Source organism: Bubalus bubalis, chromosome 8 (genome assembly GCF_019923935.1).
Source record: "Bubalus bubalis isolate 160015118507 breed Murrah chromosome 8, NDDB_SH_1, whole genome shotgun sequence".
NCBI classification, from domain to species: domain Eukaryota; kingdom Metazoa; phylum Chordata; class Mammalia; order Artiodactyla; family Bovidae; genus Bubalus; species Bubalus bubalis.
In genome coordinates, this window is record NC_059164.1 from 69,331,527 (window position 1) to 69,355,052 (window position 23,526).

Consider the following 23,526-nt stretch of genomic DNA (forward strand, 5'->3'; position numbering starts at 1 on the left):
CCCCCTTCTGATGTCTGTGTCAGAAGCTTCCTCTGCCCCTTTTCTTACTTTAATAAAACTGCTACACAAAAGCTCTTGAGTGATCAACCCTGGTCCCTGGTCCCAAAGCTAAATCTTCAGTGATCACAAATCCGACATCGTTCACAGTAAGCTATCAGTGATACCACTGATCATATTTATAAACATGATGTTATTAATTCAACGAATATGTCTCTACTCCCACCATAAAGGTCACCAGATAAAGAAAAAAGAAAGTCTAATCACATAAAGGAATATAAAACTATTTATTGACCACTGTTCACCAGTATTTACAATAAAGTAAACAATATACAGTTGAATAACATTCTGATTACTACAAAGTTATTGTTTTTCTTGGCTTCTGCTGAACTAGTAACCCAAAATACTGAGAAAATTGAGCCTTCATGTAAGGAATGGATTGGAGTCAAGTCTGAAAAAACATGTAGGTCAAGCGTAGATTAGAAAAGTTTGTTCACTCATTTATTCCTGTAGATCGTAAACTGCCAATATTTAAAAACTATCTGATTAGGTTTCCATGAACAAATCTGAGACATCCCATGTATCACAACCTTTCCTAAATACAGCACAGAGACTTCAATTTCTTGTAAAACAATGGTTCACCAGAAGGAATCATCAAGTGTCCATTTAGTTAAGTTTTGCTTTGCTATATTAAAACAAACCAGAATTTTTCTACTTTTTTCATTTGATTGGGAAGGTGGTTGATAGCGATAAAAATTTTCCTTCCAGGGTTTCTGCATATAAAACTGCATTTATATGCAGATTCTGATAGGGATGCTTTAAAAAATTACTCAATTTAAATTCCTTAATGTGTCTAATTAATTACAAAATTATTTAATTTGAAAGATTAAGACTTAAATTTTTAATCTAAGTTGAAGTTATTTCTTATATTGCTCAAAATGATGTAATTCCAGAACATGGGCTTATCCATGGTTATGAAAGGCTGTGATTTAAATATATTTACCAAAACAAAAACCACAACAAAAAAATTAACTCCCAAACCATTTACATATGTCTTTTATGTATACATATAAAAAACTTAGAATGGTCCTCAGGCATATATGAGTTAAATTCTAAATTCTGATTGAGTAATGACTATGGAGATTTCCTCCAACATTTAGAAAAACTGTTCTCTAATGCTGAGGAAATAATATACCATGGTATCAAATTATTTCCTACTGAAGGAGGCAACTACAGAAAGTTTTTATTTGTTCAAAGTAACCAGTGCTACAGATGGAAAAAAAAACAAAAAACCCAATGTAACTTTCCCAATATTACTTCAAAACAAACAAATCAAACCTGATTTTCATTAGAATGTAGTTATTTCTTCACACTAATAAATCAAAAAACCAAGACCCATGTTTTATATATATATATAAATATATATAAAAGGCAATGCAAACAATTATTGAGCCTCATCTTCCGGACAAGAATGCCAAGTTAGACTCTCTTCATAAAAAGCAATTACAATTTGAGGACACTTCATATTTGCCTCTTTTGCCAGTACCAAGTCTGCCTCATCGGAATCTTTCCTGTCATGAGAGAAAAAAGTATTCAGTTAAAAAGCCTAAACATTTTTTTGTCAACTGATAACCATGCATTTAAAAATCGTAATTCAATCAAAACACGTTTAAGTGCTTCAAGAGGGTTATGTAGTTACTTGTGGCTGTGTTCCAATAAAATTGCATTTTGCAAGACAGGTCACAGTTTGCCAATCACTGCTTTAGCTAAGTAACGTGAATCCTTCTTTCAACAGATAACTACTTTCTACCTAGAGCTTCCCTGGTGGCTCAATGCCAAGAATCTGCCTGCCAATGCAGGAGACAAAGGTCTAATCCCTGGGTCAGGAAGATCCCTTGGAGAAGGAAATGGCAACCCACTCTAGTATTCTTGCTTGGAAAACCATGGATAGAGGAGCCTGGTGGGCAATAGTCCTTGGCGTTGCAAAGAGTCAGCCACGACTTAGGGACTAAAACCAACTTGCTACCTAATGATGGTGAACTATTTATAAAGCCTAGATAGACAGGTTTTAAAAAAAATTCACAAGTTTTTTTTTTTTTTTTTTTAATAAAAAACATATCTATTCTTACTTTAAAATATAACAGCAATTCACTCTCACCATTTCATGAGGAACATTAATTCTCCACTGCTGTCTGTGGCACCAATTATTCGTTCTGGATCAAGACCTCTGGCAAAACCTCTCGGTTTATCAGCCTGTTCAGAAGAAGTTAAATGATTATATAAATGTTTCCACACATTTCATCATAGAGCAAACTAATATTAACTTCCAATTTGTCTTCAAGACATACAGCCTTCTGATAGTGAAACAAATGACTAGAGCAAGAATACTAAACACCTTTTAATTTCCATTAAACTTATAAGCAGAAAAAATAAATTTGGATGTCTATAAAAATATCTGAATCATAAATCAAGAAAACAGAATTTTTTTCAAAGACACCACAAGGCAGGAAAAACCCCAAATCTCTTATTTTTAATTAATGATTATAAACTCTTGAAAGCAGTATTTCAAATTACTTCTAGGAATCAGTCTAAATTACATATTTTTAAAAGCACAAACTATAAATAGCAAAATCGTAAAAAGTTTAAAAAAATTGACAGTAATCAGTGCTGTAATCAATCTGAATGATAACAAACCTTATAAAAATAAACCTGTGGCTCTCAAAAGTGTGGTCTGAGGGACCCTCAGGGATGCTGGAAACCTTCTGGACTATTTATCTTCATGATCTCCTTTTTTCATGTATCTGTGACTTTACATAATCTTCACATACTTCTACCAAGCAACATATCACAGCAAACTGAATGCTGAACTAAAGTCTTACTAAGACAAACACTGACAAAATTTGCAAAAATGTAAAATGCCAGGCCTTGTTATTCGTAACTGAAAATACGGTATTTTATAAATTTCTACTTTAATTTCAAATGCAGTTAGTACAGATAGTTACAATCCATATAAACAAGTTTTTTGGGATCCTTGAGAGTTTTCTAGACTGTAACAAATCCTTTTTCCCCCCATGAGACTTTTACATCATTACCTCAAGCTCTGGAGCCAGACTGCCTAGGTTATAATGATGTGCCTAACCTCTGTGGCTTTGGGCAAGTTAACTTGTGATTCAGGTTCATTTTCCATAAAATACATACTATTAATACTATCTGTTTCATAGCCATTTCGAAGTACCTGAAATACAAATTTAGTTATTCAGAACACTGCCTGGCACATTACATGGGCACAATACAGGATAACCATTGTTCCCTGGTGGCTCAGTGGTAAAGAATTCACTGGCAAATGCAGGAGATGCGGGTCTGATTCCTGGGTCAGGAAGATCCCCTGGAGAAGTAAATGGCAACCCACTTCAGTATTCTTCCATGGGAAATCCCATGGACAGAAAAGCCTGGCAGGCTACACAGTCCATGGGGTTCCAAAAGAGTACCATAGGACTTAGCAACTAAACAACACTGTTATTAAATGGTGCTCCTGTGGAGCATGTGGTAGACTTTCAATTTACTTATAACTGATCTTTAACATTGCCACCTTTTTGCTTTGGTTGCTAAAGCATTCAGAACCAAATCTGTAGCCCACACCTGTTTTCCTTCTATAAAAACAAAGATAATACACCTACGATCTTGACAGAGTTGCCATTAAGTTATTGGAGTACCTGTAAAGTACTTTTTTAAAGTTGAGGGTAGAAGCAAGGATGTAATTTGCCCAAAGCCACAGAGAAATCAATAAAGCAAAGGTTGGTTCAAAATACACACGCAGTGAATGAACCAGTTTTCTTAATTCATGCCAATAAAAACACTATTATGCAAGATTATATACTTCAAAATCAAAGCATTTTTTGGGAATACTAAGAATCATATGCCAAAGTTTTGGTCACTACCACTCACTAATGATTTATAATCAGAATGTGCGATGTAGACTGTTTTCACTGTATGCTAAGTGATTTTCGATGATCTAACTTTGTATTGTTTTTATTTAACACAGCTGGTTTAGATCAGAGGAAATTACCTCATCTGGCACCAAATCTATCACTGTACCCGAAATAACAGTAGCACAATGATTTAAAGAAATTGAAGTGCTTACTGGACATTTACACAATGTAGGGTTAAATCATGCCTCTCCTTTCATCCTATATATTATGTATTTAAAGAGCCTTTTTAATGATATTTTTGAAGTACTAGTGTCTTAAAAAGTATTTTAAAAAATCAAGCCATCCTTTTACAAAGAAGCCAGTCTGCTGGCCAATGTTTTATACTTACAGCATCTCTTTTCTTCTTTGATTTGCTATCATCAGATTCACTGTCAGACAAAGATTTTCTTTTTGTTCCATCTTTTTCTTTACCAGCTTTTTGAGAATTAAGAAATGCTTCAATTAACTCTGGACAATCTAAATTTTCTTCAGGTTCCCAAGTATTGTCTGCACTGTGTTGTTAAAAAAAAAAAAAAGTTCTTGGTTAATAACCACCGTCCAGATTTAATAATACCTGACAAAAAGCCATCTGTACTGCAGATACTTCCCCCTACATGAAGAATCTGTACTTCATTTTTTGTGTCTACTTCCACAGTCCATGCTAAGTGGGTAATGTGTTGTATTACCTCCTAGGTAACTGAACCTGACTAGCAGAATAAATGCAGCTAATATTTTTCCAAGTTACACGGACAACTCACTTTGGAATTTCTCACTTTCTTTCAGAAAAGTGAATTCTGGATCCCACCCCAAATTACTTTATCAGATAGTGTCCAGGGTTAAGGCCTCCAATACTGAGGTTTTAAAAAACGTAATTCAGAAGCATTCTCAAACATGAGACAGTATTTTCAATTTCTGCTGTACTGTCTCATGTTTGAGAATGCTTCTGAACTACGTTTTTTAAAACACAGTATTGGAGGCCTTAACCCTGGGCACTATCTGATAAAGTAATTTGGGGTGGGATCCAGAATTCACTTTTCTGAAAGAAAGTGAGAAAGAGTTGGACTGTGAGGAAGGCTGAGCGCCAAAGAATTGATGCTTTTGAACTGTGGTGTTGGAGAAGACTCTTGAGAGTCCCTTGGACTGCAAGGAGATCCAACCAGTCCATTCTGAAGGAGATCAGCCCTGGGATTTCTTTGGAAGGAATGATGCTGAAGCTGAAACTCCAGTACTTTGGCCACCTCATGTGAAGAGTTGACTCACTGGAAAAGACTCTGATGCTGGGAGGGATTGGGGGCAAGAGGAGAAGGGGATGACAGAGGATGAGATGGCTGGATGGCATCACTGACTCGATGGACGTGAATCTGAGTGAACTCCAGGAGTTGGTGATGGACAGGGAGGCCTGGCGTGCTGCGATTCATGGGGTCGCCAAGAGTCGGACACGACTGAGCAACTGATCTGATCTGATCTGATTTCAATTCTACTCAGTGGGAAATGAAGAAAGAATGTTTTTTACATTTTTAATTGGTTGGGAAAAAAACTTCAAAATAAAAATCATGTTTTGGAACCCATAAGCAAAAGAATTATTAGAACACTGTTTACTATATTGCCTATTATTGCTTTTGTACTACAGTCACAAAGCAGCTGGGACAGAAAGCCAAAGCCCCAAAAGCTCAGATTATCTTCTAGTATGGGCTCTTTAGGGAAAAAGCTTGCCAATCCCTGATATAAGGCCAAGATGACCATTTTCATGTTTTTTAGAAGGGCTAGAAAGAAAATGAGTATCAATTACCAAATGTGAAAGTGAGATCAGCCTACAACATTTGTGACAAGATTGCCAACTTTGTGTGCTTTGATCCAAAAAACTTTTACAGAACTACACACAATGAAATGAATAATTTGATGCTTTAAACCTCTGGTTACAAGGTCTGTTGATGTCCTGAGACTCTAAAATTAGCAGACTTAAGAGTAGAGGAGGACAAAAGAGCTGAAGTGGAGCCTCCATTCTGTAGTGTTATTTCAATCAAATATTACCTAATACATTATACAGCAGATAACAGGTCCTTAGTCACACTAGTGGCCTCAACCATGGAGAGAAAGAGGGAGGAATTAATTTTCCAATGTTTTGATGGGTAAGATACAAACAGCTTTTAATGTCTCATAGGATAAAACAAACAAAACCCCACAAAACTGTCTGCCATATGAGGGTAATCACTTCTTTAGCAAATTGGTTAAGTCTTACTTAAAATACTGCAGACTTGGTTCTAATTTTAAGAAATTTTTTTCTAGTGCCTAAATCACAAACTTACATATATATATTTAAGCTCAACTAAGGGTACTGCAAAAATAAAACAGAGAAACATAAATCTTCCACTCAAACCATAATTCCCAAATTGCTGTGGAGGTGATTTTAAATGTGAATGGTAAAAGCAGCAGTAGATAAGAGAACCATCATACTCCCCATTTCAACCAAGCTCAGAAAACTGTTGTCCACCTCCACTTATCCATTTTCAATAGTCACTGCTCAGTCTTGCTGTTTTTGTGGTGTAAGATTAGAATTCAAGTAAACTGTACATGATAAAGTTTGAAAATAATTTTTGCATGTAAGTTATTCACAAAATAGTAACATTATAAAGACTGGTTTTGATAGCAATTAGTAACAGGGAATATGAAGAACCAGGTTGCTTAAAAAATACCCAGGCTCTACTTAGAGATTAGGAGAATAGTAAGCCTAGGGTAGGATCGGAATTATGATGAGCACTTCTGTTTAAGACCCACTAGTATATCTTATATAGCTTCAATATTTTTTAATGTCCACTGTAGGGAAACAATATAATTAATTAGCACAGTATCCAACTACATTAAAAAAAGCAACCTGTACTCTATATAATTATATAAATTTGACTCTCCAAGGTAATCAACTAGTCTCAAATCTACTTGTTTACAATTGTAGGCTAAAGACTTGACTCTTTAAACAAGGTACCCTGGATTAAAGATGCCTTTAAATTCAAAGAAACCTATGAGAAAATGGATAAAAAGATTTTAGGCTAAAAATAAACTTTAAACATTACTTAAGTACAGTTAAACATATAATAAAAGCACTGAGATTTCTTACTCTGTAAATCCCTTCCACTTTAGGAAATACTCCACTTTCCCGTTCACTACACGGCGGTCCAGCACTTTTTCTACTACAAATTCTTCGGGTTCTGCCTCTTCAACTTTTTTACTCTTTCCATTTTGCTTCTTTCCCATTTTTTGCTAAAACAAGAGAGATTTAAGAGATGTCTTTTTCTTGTTTGGTTTTTGAGTACATTTTAAAGGCTAAAACTGCTGATATTATCATTACATGTAACACCTAAACTTTCACTTTTATATCCCAAGGCAAACACTTTCTGAAAAAGTTAACAGATAATCCGCAAAATCAAGGAATGGTTGATTCTGTGGGTTTAGCTCAAACCTACCCCCCCCACCCTTCACTAAAATAATTTAATCAAAGACATTTCTCTTGAAAATTGTTTTATCTTTTCCTAGTTTTATTTCTACATAATCTACAAGACCAAGTATAGTAGAGTTTTCACTCATTGTAACTACAGGACAGCAAAAAACGACTATTAGAAGCTACTCGAGACTAATACAAAGGAGAATAACAGCGACAGGTCTTATTAGGTGAACCATACACCCATTAAAAATACAGCTACCAAACTCTAAGTAAGACCCCCCTTTTCAATTCAAACACCAACGTTAAAATCTGAACAATCAAGAGAAAAGACAGCTGCAGAACGAAAATGTGGTTCAGAACCCTGATATCAATTGCAGGGTCAACCAAGGAGACCATAAGTAGGTTAAGAAGGACAAAATCGTTTCCCCATAATTTCGGTAAATATTACTGACCACTTGGAACAAATCTGTAACACTGTTACTTCAAGAGGCCAAAATGCTAGATCACTTTAATTCTCTAATGAGAAAAAAAATCCTTTTTTTCTTGGTTTCTCAAGAGAAAGACTCTAAACTGGTCAATGAAATTCACTTAAAACAAGGTTTTAAGTGTGTGTGTAACACTATTTGAGAGAAGCAGGACACCAACATCCCAATCTACTTTCCGGTAACTCAAAATGGAGACTAAGGGGGGAAACCCCACATTATGCTCATTTTGGAATCATTTCACCTTAAAACAGGTGCTATTTAAGAAAAATCGTAATTGTACAATTACTAAAGTCATCCTGCACATTGCATGAAAGCAGGGAAAATTAACACCAACGCCTCAAGATTACAAAGGACATTAAAAAATGTTATCATTTAGAAGTGTATACACACACTTCGAAATAAATATCCTATGAAAGAAATAAAAATCCTGTGAAATTTAAATAATGCAGCAAGCATCTGATTTTGTTGGATATCATTCTCCATGTTAGGCCATACAACTTTCATTAGTCAAGATACTTGGATATTGTACTTAGTCCAATAACTTTCTGCCTCTGTACAGTACAAAAAAGGTAGTGGTAGTGGGAAGAAAGAAGAAAAATTAACAGACGTAAAGCTTACTAGATACTGATCTTAAATGAAAAAACTATGTCCAAGAAAGTTAAGAGGCTAACGGAGTAAAGAGACAAAAATAAACACAGAAAATTAAAAGATAAAAAAATTTAGCAGAGGAAACAAAATATTTATATTATAGCACTCATAAGCTGGTTTCAAATGTTCATCTTTTTCAACAGAAAATCCACTCACTTTCCCACTTAAAGCACACATTACCTCACAACACTAACAAAATTATTTTAAAATGAAAAGTAGATACTGAAGACTATCAAACTGTAAGCAGGAGCAATTTAACAGAAGCCATCTATTTGCCTTCTGTATCTATATATCCATCCCCACAGTCTCAGGGACAGGTAGCTCCTTTCCCATCCAATACTAATAGATACTGGTGATTGTAAAGCCAATTTAATTACCTACATTTTGGTTTACTGATTATGAAATTTGAAAGAGAGTTCATTCCTGAGAAGTGTTCTAAGATGCTTTGGGCTTTCCCCATTGATGACCGGGAATAAATAATGCCACCAGACAGGCTTTATATTTCATATTTAAACATTTCTCAGGATGTTTGACTTAAAAGCGCAACCTAATGATGAAACAAACAAACAAAAAAACCCACCAACTTGTCCTTTTGTTGTGAAACCCAAGGGGAGAATTCACAAACCAAAACGAAATGTTTTGCTCATTTAGATGTTAAAACACTAACCTTCATATACTTGCAATTATTAACACAATGTATTAGAAGTACATCCTGTGGGAACTGTAACTTTGAATTTTGTGATTTTTATGTGAATATTTCAGTGCTTATGTTAAAATTTGTAACTTAACATGGCTGAATACACATATGTCAACATATCTGTAGAACTTTTAATGAAACCTAAGAATGCAAACTGTGGGTTTAAGAAACTGCTGGAGAGAAAAAAAACTGCTCAGAAGATCTAGTCTTCTCTCTTTTCTGGACATGTGTGATGTTTTTCATGCTGAGTATTTTAAAAAACTGCACTGCAATGATTTAAAGTCCCTCTGTAGTTCAGAATAAGCACGCTTGAAATATGACAGTGACCAAAACAAATTCGAAAGACACAACGACTTTCGTCTCAATCTAAGTGTACAAGATATCCATTCTTTAAACAGGGCAATACTGAAAATACCTGCTTTCTCTAGAATTCAGTATAGAGTAACTTAGAGAACAATATACCAATCAACAAGGCTTTATTGCTTTGTCTGTCTATGCTTGTAACCGTCTTCCATGTCACATAAATTTGTGTATCTTTCTTCCAAGACAAAAATACTTGGTAAAATTCACATTGTGGTACCCTCCCCAAATTAGGTTTCTTTAAATGAATCGAAACACTACAAAGTCAAGTGAATATAATAATTTCCTTTTTTGCTCCTAACTTCTTCCCATAACAGTTGTGGGGGAGAGGGGACTTGGAACTATATATGGGTGTAATTTCCCAACCAGAGATGCAGTTATAATTTTGGGAGGAAAAAAGTTTGAATTAGATCCTTAAATATTTTAGGTTTTCATTAACTTACCAATGTAGTTTTATTGGAGGCCATTTTTTATTGCAGACTTGAAGAGCTATTACTAGAAAAATGCATGACAGTTAAGAAGTTTGTAAGACATAAAAAGATACCTACACACAAGTTTTTGTTTGGATTCCAACCCCCACCTAGGTAAGCTCATGTCATCAAACGTATATACTAGTCCATAGAGAAGCAGTTTTAAGATTGTGCGTAAACTAGTGATACGTGCCTGAGAGTATTATAAGTGCTGTAACTTATCTATACAACCTTACTGAGAACCTAGTATCCGCGAAAGCTTTACAGGGTAAAAATTTGACCAATTTTTTCCCCCCAATCCAAATCCCATTTAAACCATAGTCAGCATTTTTTAAAAACTAGGAAAATAACTTGGTTCAAAATCAGACAAGTGCCCAATCGATTACAATAATTAGTGTGAATTTTTCCTCTAGACATTAACAATCTGAAGAGTCGTCTATGCAATTTAATTCTAACTTGGTTTCTTTTTAGAGACCTTTCCAATCACTAGTTGAAAAACTAAAACATACCGAGATGCTCCAGTTACATTTCGTGCCACTTTTGAAAACAAATCAGCTATTTCTGCACTTTCATCCGCTCCCCTTAAACCCCTACCCCACCCGGCTTAAAGAGGCCTTAGCGCCCGGCCCCTAACCCCGCCAAAGAAGAGCGCGGGCCTCGTGGTCAGCGCATCCGAGTGGAGAAACAAAAGGCCGCGGCGCGGGGGCTCAAGGGCACTGCGCCACGGGGCCCGTGCCTCTCCCCACTCGCGGCGGCCACGTAACGGAGCACCCGCCACAGTCTGCGGACACTCGGCTGCGCGGATGCGGGAGAATGCACCGCCCTCCCTGGAGGCCCAAGTCGCCGACCAAGCACGGGACGGGAAGGAAGGCCCCCTCAACCTCGTCCGGGATGGGGGAGGGGAGGGGAAAATGCGCTTTGTCTAGAAATAAGGCGGCTGCCGCCACAGCTTTCAACCTTGTGAAGAGTCTCATCCCCTAAACCAACTACAGACGCCGGCCCGGAGCCAGAAGCGCCACGGGGTCTCTGTTCTCTTCTCCTTTCCTTCCCGCCAGGTCCTGACTCGGGGTCCGGCGAGGAAGGATAGGAAGCGGGGAAATGGGGGTCTCTGGGGCTTATGTGGTATCTTAAGCAACACCACCGAGTGAAAGCTAGAGAAAAAAAAGACACCGACTTCACCGCCTCTGAGCTGCTCCGGGTCCCGGGTCTGCGACGTCTCCGGCCCTGCGCGCCTCAAGCTCCAGTCACATCCGAGGGGGAGGGGGGCTGGGGAGCAGCGCTGCGCGCGGGGCCGCCACTGGGGGGAGGGGAAGGTGGCACCGCCCACGCCAGGCAGCCGCGAGGGGCGGGGTGGGCGCGCGCCCCGGGGGGGGTGGGGCCGCGCGCCGCGCAGTGCCCGCCGGGAGCCCGAGCCTGGGCCCGAGGGAGGGGGGTAAAGGAGGGGGGCGGTGACGGCGGCTCTTAAAGAGTTCGCGGCGTGGCGTCTGGTGGTCCCCCGAGGAGAGGGCGAGGAGGGGGCTGAGGGCTTCGACCTAAGTGTACTCGGCGGAGGTGTTTCCTGCTTTGCTGCCGCCTTAGCGACTGGCGCCAAAACAGGACTCCGCCCACTTCCTCGCCCCTGGGGTTGGGTGCCTCCAAACGCTGGGGGTGGGTGGGAGGAATCGGGAACTAAGAACGAGCACCACTTTCGACTACCTGAAATGTGGACCCCAAAAACATTGGCCAGGGTTAGGGTGGTGGATCGTTAAGTGTAATTCGTTGACTAGAAGTCGCTTCGGGTATTTCCGGAAGGGGCCAGTCGGTTCTCCGCGCAGACGGGGGAGGATAGGAGAAGGTGGGGGAGGGAAAACACAGTGGAAGAGGCTACAAAGATTTTTTTAAAACTGGGGGCCGGGGAAAAGCTATCGAAGCGTTGCTGTAAGGACCACCTCCCGGGTTGAGGGGGCTGGACCTTTGGGTTGAGGATTAAGCTCCTCCCAACAGCGTTAATTTCAAACTGCGCGACCGTTTCTCACCTGCCTTGCGGGGGCAGGCCCCAATTCCGAGAGACAGAAATACGCAGGACTCGAGCCTTCCGCAATTTACAGAACCCTTTTACGCAACTGACGTCCAGCACCAGTGCTGGCCTTAAGAGGGGAGGGGCACGTACTTGGCGCTAGGAGGTCGTAGAGCGTTCCCGCCATTGGCGGCGGTTAGGACGTTTACGCAACGGCCTGACGTAGGGGAAGACGCGTTAGTCGGGGGGAAGGTTCTAGAAAAGCGGCGGCAGCGGCTGTAGCGGCAGTAGCAGCAGCGCCGGGTCTGGAGTGGAGGTGCTCCAGCGGTGTTGTTTCTCGAGCAGCGGCAGTTCTCACTACAGCGCCAGGACGAGTCCGGTTCGTGTTCGTCCGCGGAGATCTCTCTCATCTCGCTCGGCTGCGGGAAATCGGGCTGAAGCGACTGAGTCCGCGATGGAGGTAACGGGTTTGAAATCAATGAGTTGTTGGAAAGGGCATGGCGAGGCCGTTGGCTCCTTATTGGAAGTCGGCCATCCGCCTCCGTGGGAGAGCGGCAGCGAAATTGGGCCAGTTCAGAAGCGGTTGGTCTCGGTATTTTTGGAGAGGGGTCGTTAGCAGAGGCCTAATTGTACAGCACCTTCCCCACCCTCAGCCTCACGGCGCCATTTCCCTTTGCTGGGGGTGGGGGATGGGGAGCTTCCACATGGACGCAGCCCCACTTTACTGAAAGTGGGGCGTGGAGGCAGGAATTCCTACACCGTTTTTAAGGAAGGGTGGTTTGGGGGTCCCGGCGTCCCCGCGTTGGAGCGTTTCGGCGGGTTTTGGGTCCTAGCGAACCGGGCTGCGGAGCTTCCCCTCCCCCCTCCCGGGAACCGGATTTGGCGGCCGCCATTTTCATTTCTCTCCTTCCTCGCAGCGATTTCTTTTTAACTCGCTAAATTTGACTAGCTTGACTTTTTCAGTAAGGACTAGAAGTGGGTAACTATTTATTTCTCTTTTCGGACTGTTTTCAAGCTATTTCGAGGTGGATTCCGAGTGTTTACGGAGCTTGGCGCTTTAAAGTCCTGCGCACCTCATTAGAGGCTCGCTCCCTTCCCCTCGATGAAATGGCGCCATTGCGTTCAGGAGCCGCACCGAAGGGCGGGGGGAGGGGCGGCGTTCTCCTGGGCGGTTTCGCTCGGCCTAGGAGGTGAAACCCTCTAGGGTGTTGGGCCCGGTTTCACGCGAGCCATGGTATAAAGACCTCACATTTTGTTTTTCAGTCCTTGTTTGAGTAACAGGTTTACCTGCGTTTCCGGTGATTGAAAAGGCAGTTGAATCGTAGGAAAATAAGATGAAAATTTTAGAGAAGATTTTCGTTTTTGCGGGAGGCCGTGGGGAAGGTGGTCTTTGGGGGTGGGCGGTGTTAGGTACAGAATCCTTTATTTTCCTGACGGATTCTTTTTTAATCGTATAATTTATTTGTATGTTAAGTATTTTTACCGGGGAATTTAGTCTTTACTGGGTAAAACTACGGGTGTTTTTTTAGTGATAAACTTGAAATTATGAGTTTAGTAGTACTCTAATTAAAACATGGCTCGGTCCCTCAATGCGTGTTCTGCTGTATACAAAACTTTTATTAGGCTGAGCCACTATGTTTTTGAACTTTGTCACTTGCTTTTCTCGTTTATGTTTGCAATCATGGTTGATGATTACATTGATAAGCATAAGGTCTCAAGCGAAGGGGGTCTGCCTGGGTATTTTCATTGACCCTAAGCACGCTTATAAAATAACTTTGTTTGTAATCGATAGTGGACAGCGGGTAAGTTTGGAAAATGAGGTAAGTAATGAGTTTTTGCCTTTTGTTAGTGATTTGTAATGTTGTAGATGTATTTTAGTCTATTTGGGTTTTAAAAGGCCAGTTTACTGACAGGTGTTTGGAATAAATAAAATATGCTTGAGTGTACAAATACAGTATGCCAAGTTATCGTTTTAATAGATTGTTTTTTTAAGTGTTTCGTAAGCTACTTTGAGAATTTATTTGTCTTTTCAGAAATGTCAGAATCTTAAAAGTAGCTATACAGGCAAAGAAATCTCTGAATTATAACTGTTTTCTGAACTGTTGGGAGAACATCATGCATGGAGAGAAACTTCATGGAACTATGGGTTGAGTGTTGTAGTTCTATTTAATAAATTTAACTACATGCACTTGGTGGCTAATTTTCGTTTTTATGTTATTTAACCTAGTCAACTGAAAACCAAATACAGTGGTCCAAGCTTCCTTAACTGATGGCCCAAAATACAGAGCTATTAATGTAGCTTATATGCGTGCTGGTTTGTAAGGATTGAGATCTCAGCTCAGGCTCTCTTTTCATGTGAAAGTTGTTTTATGCTGTGTAATTTGCCAGAAGACCACTGAGTTCTACATGGTGAAGTGTAAATCCGTAGTAGTGATATTTTGTAACTAGAGGGGATAGTCACAGTGGTCATTTAAATACTTTTATGGTTTTTGAAAAGTGAAGTGATTACAGTGTCTTTTACTGTATTTGTCTTTGGGTTCAGTAATAGTTGATTGTGCCGTCAACAAAACCAGCTATGTTAAAATATGTGCTTTAGACACCGTTAATCATAAAAGTCATTTTATCTTGGTCAGAAAACATAAATTTTGAGGCTATTTTGCCACATATATTGAACGTTTAAGATTTTCTCTGGAGAGTTGGTATATGAGAAAGAAAGTCAATACTAAGTTTTCCAGGGTTTTGAAAATTGAGTTACATTATAGTCACCACCAGAGGGAGCGATGATAGGAAACTCATTTTTTAAATGCTAAATCCAGAAATAAATGGGAACTGTGGGTTATAAAGCAAAAGTTGTTAAATTTTAAGAATTTGTGTTTGAATATGTAAAAGTGAACTTCTCTGTTCTGAGTTATAGGATCGAATGCAGATGTTGATAAGACTCTTAACTTTACAGTCACCAGGGAATAGATTTGCTCTTCTTTCTTCAGAAAGATTTTTTTTAAAACTAAGTGATGCTATATTTGTTTAAACTCATTTAATGTCAAGTAAATTTATGTCAAGCATAATGATTTTGAAACGTGTAGTTTGGCTGAGGCAATTTTTTTTTTGGTGTAACACAACTAATATGCAGTTTAACATATGGTTTAAATTTGATGTAAGTTTTTTTTTTCCCCCCAGAAAACTTTAGAAACTGTTCCTTTGGAGAGGAAAAAGGTACTCTGCCAGCAGGTCACCTCATATTTAAGAATTTTATTTCCAGCATACAAAGAGAAAATGTAAATAAAAATTGAAATGCTGTTTTCCTTTGCAGAGAGAAAAGGAACAATTCCGTAAACTCTTTATTGGTGGCTTGAGCTTTGAAACTACAGAAGAAAGTTTGAGGAACTACTACGAGCAATGGGGAAAACTTACAGATTGTGTGGTATGTTGATCGTGGAAGTGCTTAGGGGTACTAATCTTTCAACTGTTGGATTTCTCTGTTAAAGATGTTAAGTGGCTTAGAGAAACTCATTTAAATTTATGTTGATTATTTTTAAATGCTGTAAGTAATGACATTAAATGGTAACATCACTGCTTTGTATTTCAAGGTAATGAGGGATCCTGCAAGCAAAAGATCAAGAGGATTTGGTTTTGTGACTTTTTCTTCCATGGCTGAAGTTGATGCTGCCATGGCTGCAAGACCTCATTCAATTGATGGGAGAGTGGTTGAGCCAAAACGTGCTGTTGCAAGAGAGGTGAGCAAATAGGCAACTTGTTTGTTCAGTAAACAATTTGGGCCTAAATTGTTTCACAATTAGTGGCTTTTCAAAGAACAAGGTTCTTTATCATAAGGGTGACTTACTTAGTATTTGGCCATAAAATAGAAGCCATGCTTATTACCCAGATAGTGTGCTCTTACTCCTGTTTGTGGTTTCTTCTGTCAGGATGACTTTTTTCCTCTTATTTCAGGAATCTGGAAAGCCAGGGGCTCATGTAACTGTGAAGAAGCTGTTTGTTGGTGGAATTAAGGAAGATACTGAGGAACATCATCTTAGAGATTACTTTGAGGAATATGGAAAAATTGATACCATTGAGATTATTACCGACAGGCAGTCTGGAAAGAAAAGAGGCTTTGGATTTGTTACTTTTGATGACCATGATCCTGTGGATAAGATTGTGTGTAAGTGTTTATAAGTGCTAGGATTGTAGTTCTTGAACAAAGTTCTACAACTTTGTTAAAAAGTGAGCTTGAAACTTAGTTATTACAGGATGCTGACTTAATGGACTCTGAACTTTTCATTCCAGTGCAAAAATACCATACTATCAATGGTCATAATGCAGAAGTAAGAAAGGCTTTGTCTAGACAAGAAATGCAGGAAGTCCAAAGTTCTAGAAGTGGAAGAGGAGGTAACTTTTAATTCCATATTTTTCTTAGGATTTATTTGTATAAATGTTCGTTACTAACCAGGGTGTTTATTGTAGGCAACTTTGGTTTTGGAGATTCTCGTGGTGGCGGTGGAAATTTTGGACCAGGACCAGGAAGTAACTTTAGAGGAGGATCTGGTAAGTCCACCTTCTAAGCTTAGGAGGGTGAATGTGCTTGAAAAACAGTTTTGATTGGAATCTAGGAAGTCTAACCTACTTGTTATCTCTAAGACTTAAAGTGAGATCTGTCCTAATGGGATATTCTAATTTGGTTGGCAAGAGGTAACATTTAAAATCAGAGTTATATAGCTCTAATCATGGACAGATAATGGCAGAGATTGTTTTATGGTCTTCACTTTCTGGAAGAGTTAAAAGGACATTGTAGCCATTTTAAATTTAGGAGACATTTTATGAATAGTGAGAGGTTTGAAGAGATCTAAAAGTTTCTTTGCTTTAGGCTTTATGTATAGGTTAATCTCAGTTAACTATGTAATAAGTAGAAAAACTGCCACTGTCCATTGTTAACTGCTTTTTATAAGTGGACAACCTGGAGGAAGTAGAGGCTAAAAAATTGAGTGACATAAACCAGAATAAAATAATCCTCCTTTTCTTCTGCCCTTAACCAGATGGATATGGAAGTGGCCGTGGATTTGGGGATGGCTATAATGGGTATGGAGGAGGACCTGGAGGTCAGTTTTTTCCTACTTTTTGATAATACTCGTCTAAAATCTTAATCATAAACATAAATCTTAAACATAAACATTAAATGTCTCTTCTAAATTTTCATCTTAGCTGTTGAAAATTACCAAAAAATTACTTGCAGGTGTTGTTATACTTTTGCAACATTAATTGGATAGATTTTAAATAAGAATTTAAAAGATGCCCAATTGTTTCTCAAGCAAAAGAATTGGAGATAGTGATATTTTGTATAGTGTTTTCCTTAAAAGTATTAAAAAGTGGTTATTAGCAAGATGAACATTATGACAGGGGAGTGTCTGTAGGAGCACTGTGTCGTCTCATCTCTTACCAAGATGAATCTACCAGGACAATGTCCCAAAAGTCCCCAAGAGAATTTTTCCAGAACATACCTAGTGTGCTGCTTCTGTGTCTAGCTAAGGTTTTAAGCCACTGTTAAGTTTTAGTTCATGTCTTTTATTGAAGTACAGAAAAGACAGGTACTTAGTGACAAATGTCGAAAGAAGAGGTTTGAAACTGAGCTCAGGATAGACCTCATTCTGGTTTTGCACTGATTAGGCATGACTTAAGTTACGCTCCTACATGTCACTATTTCCAGCTTTGCTTTGAAATCCAAATATTGATTTGGTTTTATGAGAAAGATGAGTTTTTACAGTTAACTGCAAGCAATCTGAAACTACCAATTGAAGTTTTATTAAGTCAGTGTGAGTTTGCTAATTTCTGGTTCTTCCCCCCTCCCCCCATTTCTACTGAAGAGAAAGGTATAGTGGGCATTTTATTTAAGAGAAATGGTAGGTAATTCGCATTAGCCCACACGTCTTGTCTGCCCCAACTTACCCCACAAACTTACACAAATATAATTATTTCAAGATACCGTCAAGAGAATCCATAATATCTTTATTTAGTTTTGGGGGAGACCAGTGGCATTACAGGTATTTGTAAAGGTTTTACCCAGTTGGTTTGTGGGTAGGCCGTCTTCACTGGCAACTGTTCACCAAGGTGGATATTCAGAATCTGCCCGTGAAGCTATTTTAGAGAAGATGTTATGGAAAGAATCTTACAAAATTGAGTTTTGGAAAGCTGGAAATGGATGTAATAAGACAGTTCAAATGGCGTTGAAAATACTAATTACTTAAAGGCTTATTTTATAATAGGTGGCAATTTTGGAGGTAGCCCTGGTTATGGAGGAGGAAGAGGAGGATATGGTGGTGGAGGACCTGGATATGGCAACCAGGGTGGGGGCTACGGAGGTGGTTATGACAACTATGGAGGAGGTAATAAATTCACCTGCAACCTTTATGTGGGAATTTGGATTGGAATTAATGGATTTAACACGTAAGATTTTTCATTTCATTGTTGTCAATAGTTGTCTTTAAAAATGTAGAACTGTAGATAGGTGTTTTGCATTCTGCTTTGTTTTTGTGGGAAATTTGTCTAAAATACCTAGCATGTATCATCGGTTTAATACTTGATTGTATGAGGTTCCTTGTGCAAAAATTTCCAAATTTTTTTACAGGAAATTACGGGAGTGGAAATTACAATGATTTTGGAAATTATAACCAACAACCTTCTAACTATGGTCCAATGAAGAGTGGAAATTTTGGTGGTAGCAGGAACATGGGGGGACCATATGGTGGAGGTAATTAGATTTTTCAGATTAGTGATGAAATGTTGTGAACTTTTCATGACTTGAAGATGACAGTTGTTCATTATTTATGTTTGGGTAACACGTCCCACCAAATACAAAGTGTTGTGGAGATTAAAGTTGTGGGAAAATAAGAATGCAACATCACTTTGGGAAATTGTAGAGGTTGGGGTATCTAGTAGTGTAAAATTAATGAACTACATGTTTTCAGTGGGATTTTTCCTTTTGGCTGACTAAGAAAAAGCCAAATTTGCTGAGAGCACTTTGCAAGTGGTATAAATTTTGTATGACTTGTATCTTTGAAAGCTAGCTTAGTAAATCTGAATTTTTAGTTCAAATTGTTGTTATTGAGATAGATTTCTTACATTTTCTTAAGCTGGGTATACTTTAAAATCTCTTAACTTGTATGATTACGGGAAAGAGCCCTCTAAAAGAATAGCAGTGATAATCTGTGAATCTGGATAATTTGTCTCTTGAGTAAAGAGGTTAAGTAGAAACAAGTAATGGTCTGTGCTCTGCTTGTTTTAAAGACTGGTTATAAAATAATTTGGGAAATTAAGTGTGTTTTCTCTTATTCCATTAACTTTAGGAAACTATGGTCCAGGAGGCAGTGGAGGAAGTGGGGGTTATGGAGGGAGAAGCAGATACTGAGCTTCTTCCTATTTGCCATGGGTAAGTAGCTTTTAAGTTTTACATTGTTAATGTCTTGGGAGACCTAGCTGCCAGGAGTTAAAAGCTTTTTAGGATCATGTTATCTTTCCTTAAAATCTGGTTAGATGGATAATTTCATAACCTATTTTTTTTTTACTCTTTACTTCTGTTGAAACAGGCTTCACTGTATAAATAGGAGAGGATGAGAGCCCAGAGGTAACAGAACAGCTTCAGGTTATCGAAATAACAATGTTAAGGAAAATCTTATCTCAGTCATGCATAAATATGCAGTGATATGGCAGAAGACACCAGAGCAGATGCAGAGAGCCATTTTGTGAATGGATTGGATTATTTAATAACATTACCTTACTGTGGAGGAAGGATTGTAAAAAAAAAAATGCCTTTGAGACAGTTTCTTAGCTTTTTAATTGTTGTTTCTTTCTAGTGGTCTTTGTAAGAGTGTAGAAGCATTCCTTCTTTGATAATGTTAAATTTGTAAGTTTCAGGTGACATGTGAAACCTTTTTTAAGATTTTTCTCAAAGTTTTGAAAAGCTATTAGCCAGGATCATGGTGTAATAAGACATAACGTTTTTCCTTTAAAAAAAATTTAAGTGCGTGTGTAGAGTTAAGAAGCTGTTGTACATTTATGATTTAATAAAATAATTCTAAAGGAAATTGTGTAATTATAGACTTTTTATTTTAAATAAGTTAAGGAGTGGGTAGTATAATTAAGGTCTATTGCAAAGCTGTTGTTATATTTGTGTAAGATAAATGCTGGTCAGATGTAAGTGTGTTGTCTGCAATTCATGAGGATTAAATTATCTAGATAACTTAAGGGATATCTCTGCAAGGAGAAACACCTTTTTAGATCTTTTAGATGCTGCTGCTTCAATGCAAGGAAAGGAAAATAACCCCAGCGAGGTACTCTTCAGGGATACAGGTCTAGTACAAGAGAACTCTTTGACGGCTACTAAGGTCAGCCAGTCTTAAAAAACTGTGCTGTTTCTACAAAGCTTTAACTACAGTAGTTTTTAAGGATGCCAACGAAAGCTGAGGGTGTAGAGCAAAATAGTTCTAAGCTTCAGTTAAACTTCTTTAGGTAAGATCTCATTTACTTTTCCTTTCTTAATTTTCCTCCCCCAAAGATAAACTAATACTCTTCAATGGTCTTTCAGTATAGTTGGTTCTTATGTAGTATAACATAGCTATAAATTGAGTTTAACAATTTTATAAACTCAAGAGAATAATTTTATAAACCCTGTTTTCCAATCTGTCATTTTACTTATATTATTTTGGTTGTTTTTTTTTTTTTTTTTTTCCCTTTTTTTCCTTCTTTCCCACCCCCTCCCCCTCTATGAAGATTCAGGTGCTTAACATATCATTTTTTTCCCTGCTGGAATTTTAGCATTGATATGAACCATGGACAAGTATATTCTGCTGCCACAAAGACTGTAAAGTGCTTCATTTCAACAGCTGAGGCAAGCCAAGTGATCATTAATAAAGCTTTTCTTGGTTCCTTCAGTGGTGTTGGTAGTAAAATGGTAGGTAAAAGTTAGGCTGCAAGTTAAATCATGAAATTTCCTATCGTTAACACCTTTCTGTATTCACATTTCTTGGATCAAGCATTTTGAGTGAACTAGGGCTTTTTTTTTTTTTTTTTTTAAATTAAAAATAAAGACCTTTTTTTTTATTTTGATACTGTTCTAGCTTTACATGCATATCAGGATCAGGCTAAGGAAAAGGTAGGGCAAGATGGTTGGATCTACTTTCAGATAATGTGTATTTATGAATAAAGTGTCTACATTATAAATCTGTACATATCCAATTCTAAATACTTGGGTTTAAATGCAGTAATTCTTTCCCAATCCCTACCCTATAGGAGAGAGATAGCTTGGCTGCTGAAATTTCATTTCTTAGATGTCATCAGAGATTGATTGCCTGGCTTTATTGCCTTTTCAGGAATGTAATAATCAGGGCATAGTCTACTGTATGCACCTGAGTCTTCTTTGATCCTAAGACCACCACTGAAGTTATTTAGGTTCTTTGGACAAACATGATAAACTTCTTCAGATACTTTTTTTTTCCTTTGGCAGGAAGGTGTCTTGCTGCAGGTAACTAATGAAGAAGTGGTCAACCACAGAGTCTTCAAGAAATAAGAAATTCTGTACCATCTGAAAGTAGTTCTTGTTGGTGCCTTCATTTTAAAAAAGCACTATTTTAAGATTAAAGGGAAATGTTTTCTGATAAAACAGACTTCATTTAGTTACAGGGTCTTAATATAAAACAATTACAAATTGAGTATTGTTTGTAAATGAGTAAACATCAAGTCAGCTAGAGAGATAAATGTTATCATGTTTTGAATTAGGTTTTGTGAGTAGACAGATTAAAATTCTATTTTAAATATAAAGTTATAAAATAAATACTTTTGTATTCAAATACTTGGTGTAATGTTTACACATAAAATGTGAATCTTGTTCTATGAACATTAAGTTGTCTAAAGGATTGCCATCCCCTAGATTTTTAAAGCAGTTTCACAAAGCAAATGCATATTGCCATTTTCCTTTCAATATTGATAGACAAATGAGAAAAGCATTGTGGACATTACTGGCTGTCCCTAATAAAATGCCATTCTTTATACACTGTATATTCAGCGTTTGAATAATGCTATAGATTGCTGGCTTTGCCTTGTATGTTTAACGTTGCTGGTGGTGGTTTTAAAATAATTACAGATTTTAACCAGCTAAAGTGGTCCAAAAGAGGTGGCTATGCAAATGCACAGAGACATAAAATCTGTGAATTAGGTTTGTTTTGTTGTATTACACTAGTTACACTAGTATCATGGTTGTCTTGAGGGTTAAACATGATGGTATACCTGGATGTTAACTTGAAACAATGAAAAACCAAAGGGGACGAAGTAAAGTTGACGTTTTTACTATTTTGGTTCTTAATGAGGTATCTCACAGGTAAGTCAAAATAATGATGGCTAACAGAAGATGAGGTTTGTTTAAAATCCATCCATTATTAACTATGAACTTCTTAACATCTGGCTGTGGATTTATTAGGAAAAATTAAGATGTTAAAAATGTCCAGCTCTGCGAAGAAGATAAACTTTGAAGATAAATCAAGTTGGTATAAGATGATCTTGGAACACCCAGCATTTAACACCAGCACAAATAGGGGAAGATACTTTAATATGAATGAACAGGCTGAAATGAACTAACTTATTTTGAAATAGGTGATGTGGAATGTTGGTGTGTCCTACGTGTTGAGCTGCTAATTTTCTTTTAGAAATGAGGTTTAAGGAAGTTGCCTGAAAGAGGGGAATTAGTTCTGTTAAATGTATTCACTTCACTGTATTTATACATAAAGTGTTTGGAAACACCCTAGCTGAGGTTCTAGCTGAAGCTCAGGGTTGTAAACCTGAGCTTGAAAACATGATTGGGGCTTGAAAATTTGAATCAAAAATGGCCTAATGATAGAGTTGAAGTAGGTGCTGGCTCGCTCCTTCACCTGTAGTGAAGCAACAGACTCGTAAAAATGCAACACATGTTTGAAAGTTTTGTTGTGATCACATCAGGGGTCAGGGGGAGTTGCTCACATGATAAACAAAAAGCACGCATAACTGGGAGCCATCTTGGGGGGGTTGCTCCCACCCCTGGTGTCTGTCTGGTGAAATGTTTTGAAACTGGATATTCTTTGGTTTTCACTATCCCAAGTAAGTGTATGAGTACAAGTTAAAGTTGGTCTCAGATTCTTTTGATTATATTCAGTTACTGTTCAAGTGTGGGGTATATGGTGCTTTTGCAGGAGGCAGAAAATATCACTGATTTTAGTATACCTGAAGTACATGTATACAATTTTGTCTTGGTTTCACTTACATGTCTTCAAAATTTGAAACATTTTCTCAGGTAGTATATACCCAATGATTTTAATGCTGCTCTGCTGTTACTGCAAGTAATAAAAGAAGCAAATTCAGATCTTTGAAGATGATGGGTGAAGGGAGACGAAGGTATTTGAACATTTAAGTGAAAAAATGTTTAAATTGTCAAAACACTGATACATATTCCGTAGG

At 37.9% G+C, this 23,526-nt stretch overlaps 2 protein-coding genes across 12 annotated transcripts; one reads left to right on the top strand and one right to left on the bottom strand.

The window, feature by feature from the left end:
* Window positions 1-265: 265 nt before the first annotated feature.
* Window positions 266-11,376, bottom strand: CBX3 (chromobox 3). Of its 2 annotated transcripts, XM_006066056.4 has the most exons (6): window positions 11,236-11,376; window positions 10,035-10,086; window positions 7,078-7,220; window positions 4,315-4,477; window positions 2,156-2,250; window positions 266-1,568 (listed from the first exon to the last, which is right to left on the bottom strand). In XM_006066056.4, exons 2-6 carry the CDS (start codon window positions 10,056-10,058, stop codon window positions 1,442-1,444), a joined length of 552 nt encoding a protein of 183 aa, XP_006066118.2. In that variant the 5' UTR covers window positions 10,059-10,086; window positions 11,236-11,376; the 3' UTR covers window positions 266-1,441. The 2 variants fall into 2 exon arrangements, with proteins under 2 accessions (XP_006066118.2, XP_006066119.2); XM_006066057.4 differs by lacking the exon at window positions 10,035-10,086 and having other exon boundaries at window positions 11,236-11,375.
* A 909-nt stretch (window positions 11,377-12,285) lies between these two features.
* Window positions 12,286-22,098, top strand: HNRNPA2B1 (heterogeneous nuclear ribonucleoprotein A2/B1). 10 transcript variants are annotated; one of them, XR_006552855.1, is made up of 14 exons: window positions 13,470-14,203; window positions 15,235-15,270; window positions 15,368-15,478; window positions 15,645-15,791; window positions 16,006-16,216; window positions 16,342-16,443; window positions 16,519-16,599; window positions 17,088-17,150; window positions 18,312-18,431; window positions 18,674-18,796; window positions 19,392-19,474; window positions 20,323-20,553; window positions 20,860-20,995; window positions 21,548-22,098. XR_006552855.1 is itself a non-coding variant. In XM_006066053.4 (12 exons), exons 1-11 carry the CDS (start codon window positions 12,512-12,514, stop codon window positions 19,451-19,453), a joined length of 1,062 nt encoding a protein of 353 aa, XP_006066115.1. In that variant the 5' UTR covers window positions 12,286-12,511; the 3' UTR covers window positions 19,454-19,474; window positions 19,632-20,129. The 10 variants fall into 10 exon arrangements, 7 of the variants coding, with proteins under 7 accessions (XP_006066115.1, XP_006066116.1, XP_044802661.1 ...); XR_006552854.1 differs by lacking the exon at window positions 20,323-20,553; XR_006552856.1 differs by lacking the exon at window positions 20,323-20,553 and having other exon boundaries at window positions 20,860-20,932.
* The last annotated feature ends 1,428 nt before the right edge of the window (window positions 22,099-23,526 follow it).

Excerpts from the sequence above, each read along its gene's own strand:
- CBX3 (XM_006066056.4), bottom strand. The coding sequence starts at position 10,058 with ATGGCCTCCAATAAAACTACATTG. Across the intron at positions 7,221-10,034 it reads CCTCCAATAAAACTACATTG|CAAAAAATGGGAAAGAAGCA; the intron begins GTAAGTTAATGA and ends CTCTTGTTTTAG. Across the intron at positions 4,478-7,077 it reads AAGTGGAAGGGATTTACAGA|TGCAGACAATACTTGGGAAC; the intron begins GTAAGAAATCTC and ends TTAACAACACAG.
- HNRNPA2B1 (XM_044946724.1), top strand. The coding sequence starts at position 14,177 with ATGGAGAGAAACTTCATGGAACTATGG. Across the intron at positions 16,444-16,518 it reads TTCTAGAAGTGGAAGAGGAG|GCAACTTTGGTTTTGGAGAT; the intron begins GTAACTTTTAAT and ends TGTTTATTGTAG. Across the intron at positions 18,432-18,673 it reads TTATGACAACTATGGAGGAG|GAAATTACGGGAGTGGAAAT; the intron begins GTAATAAATTCA and ends ATTTTTTTACAG.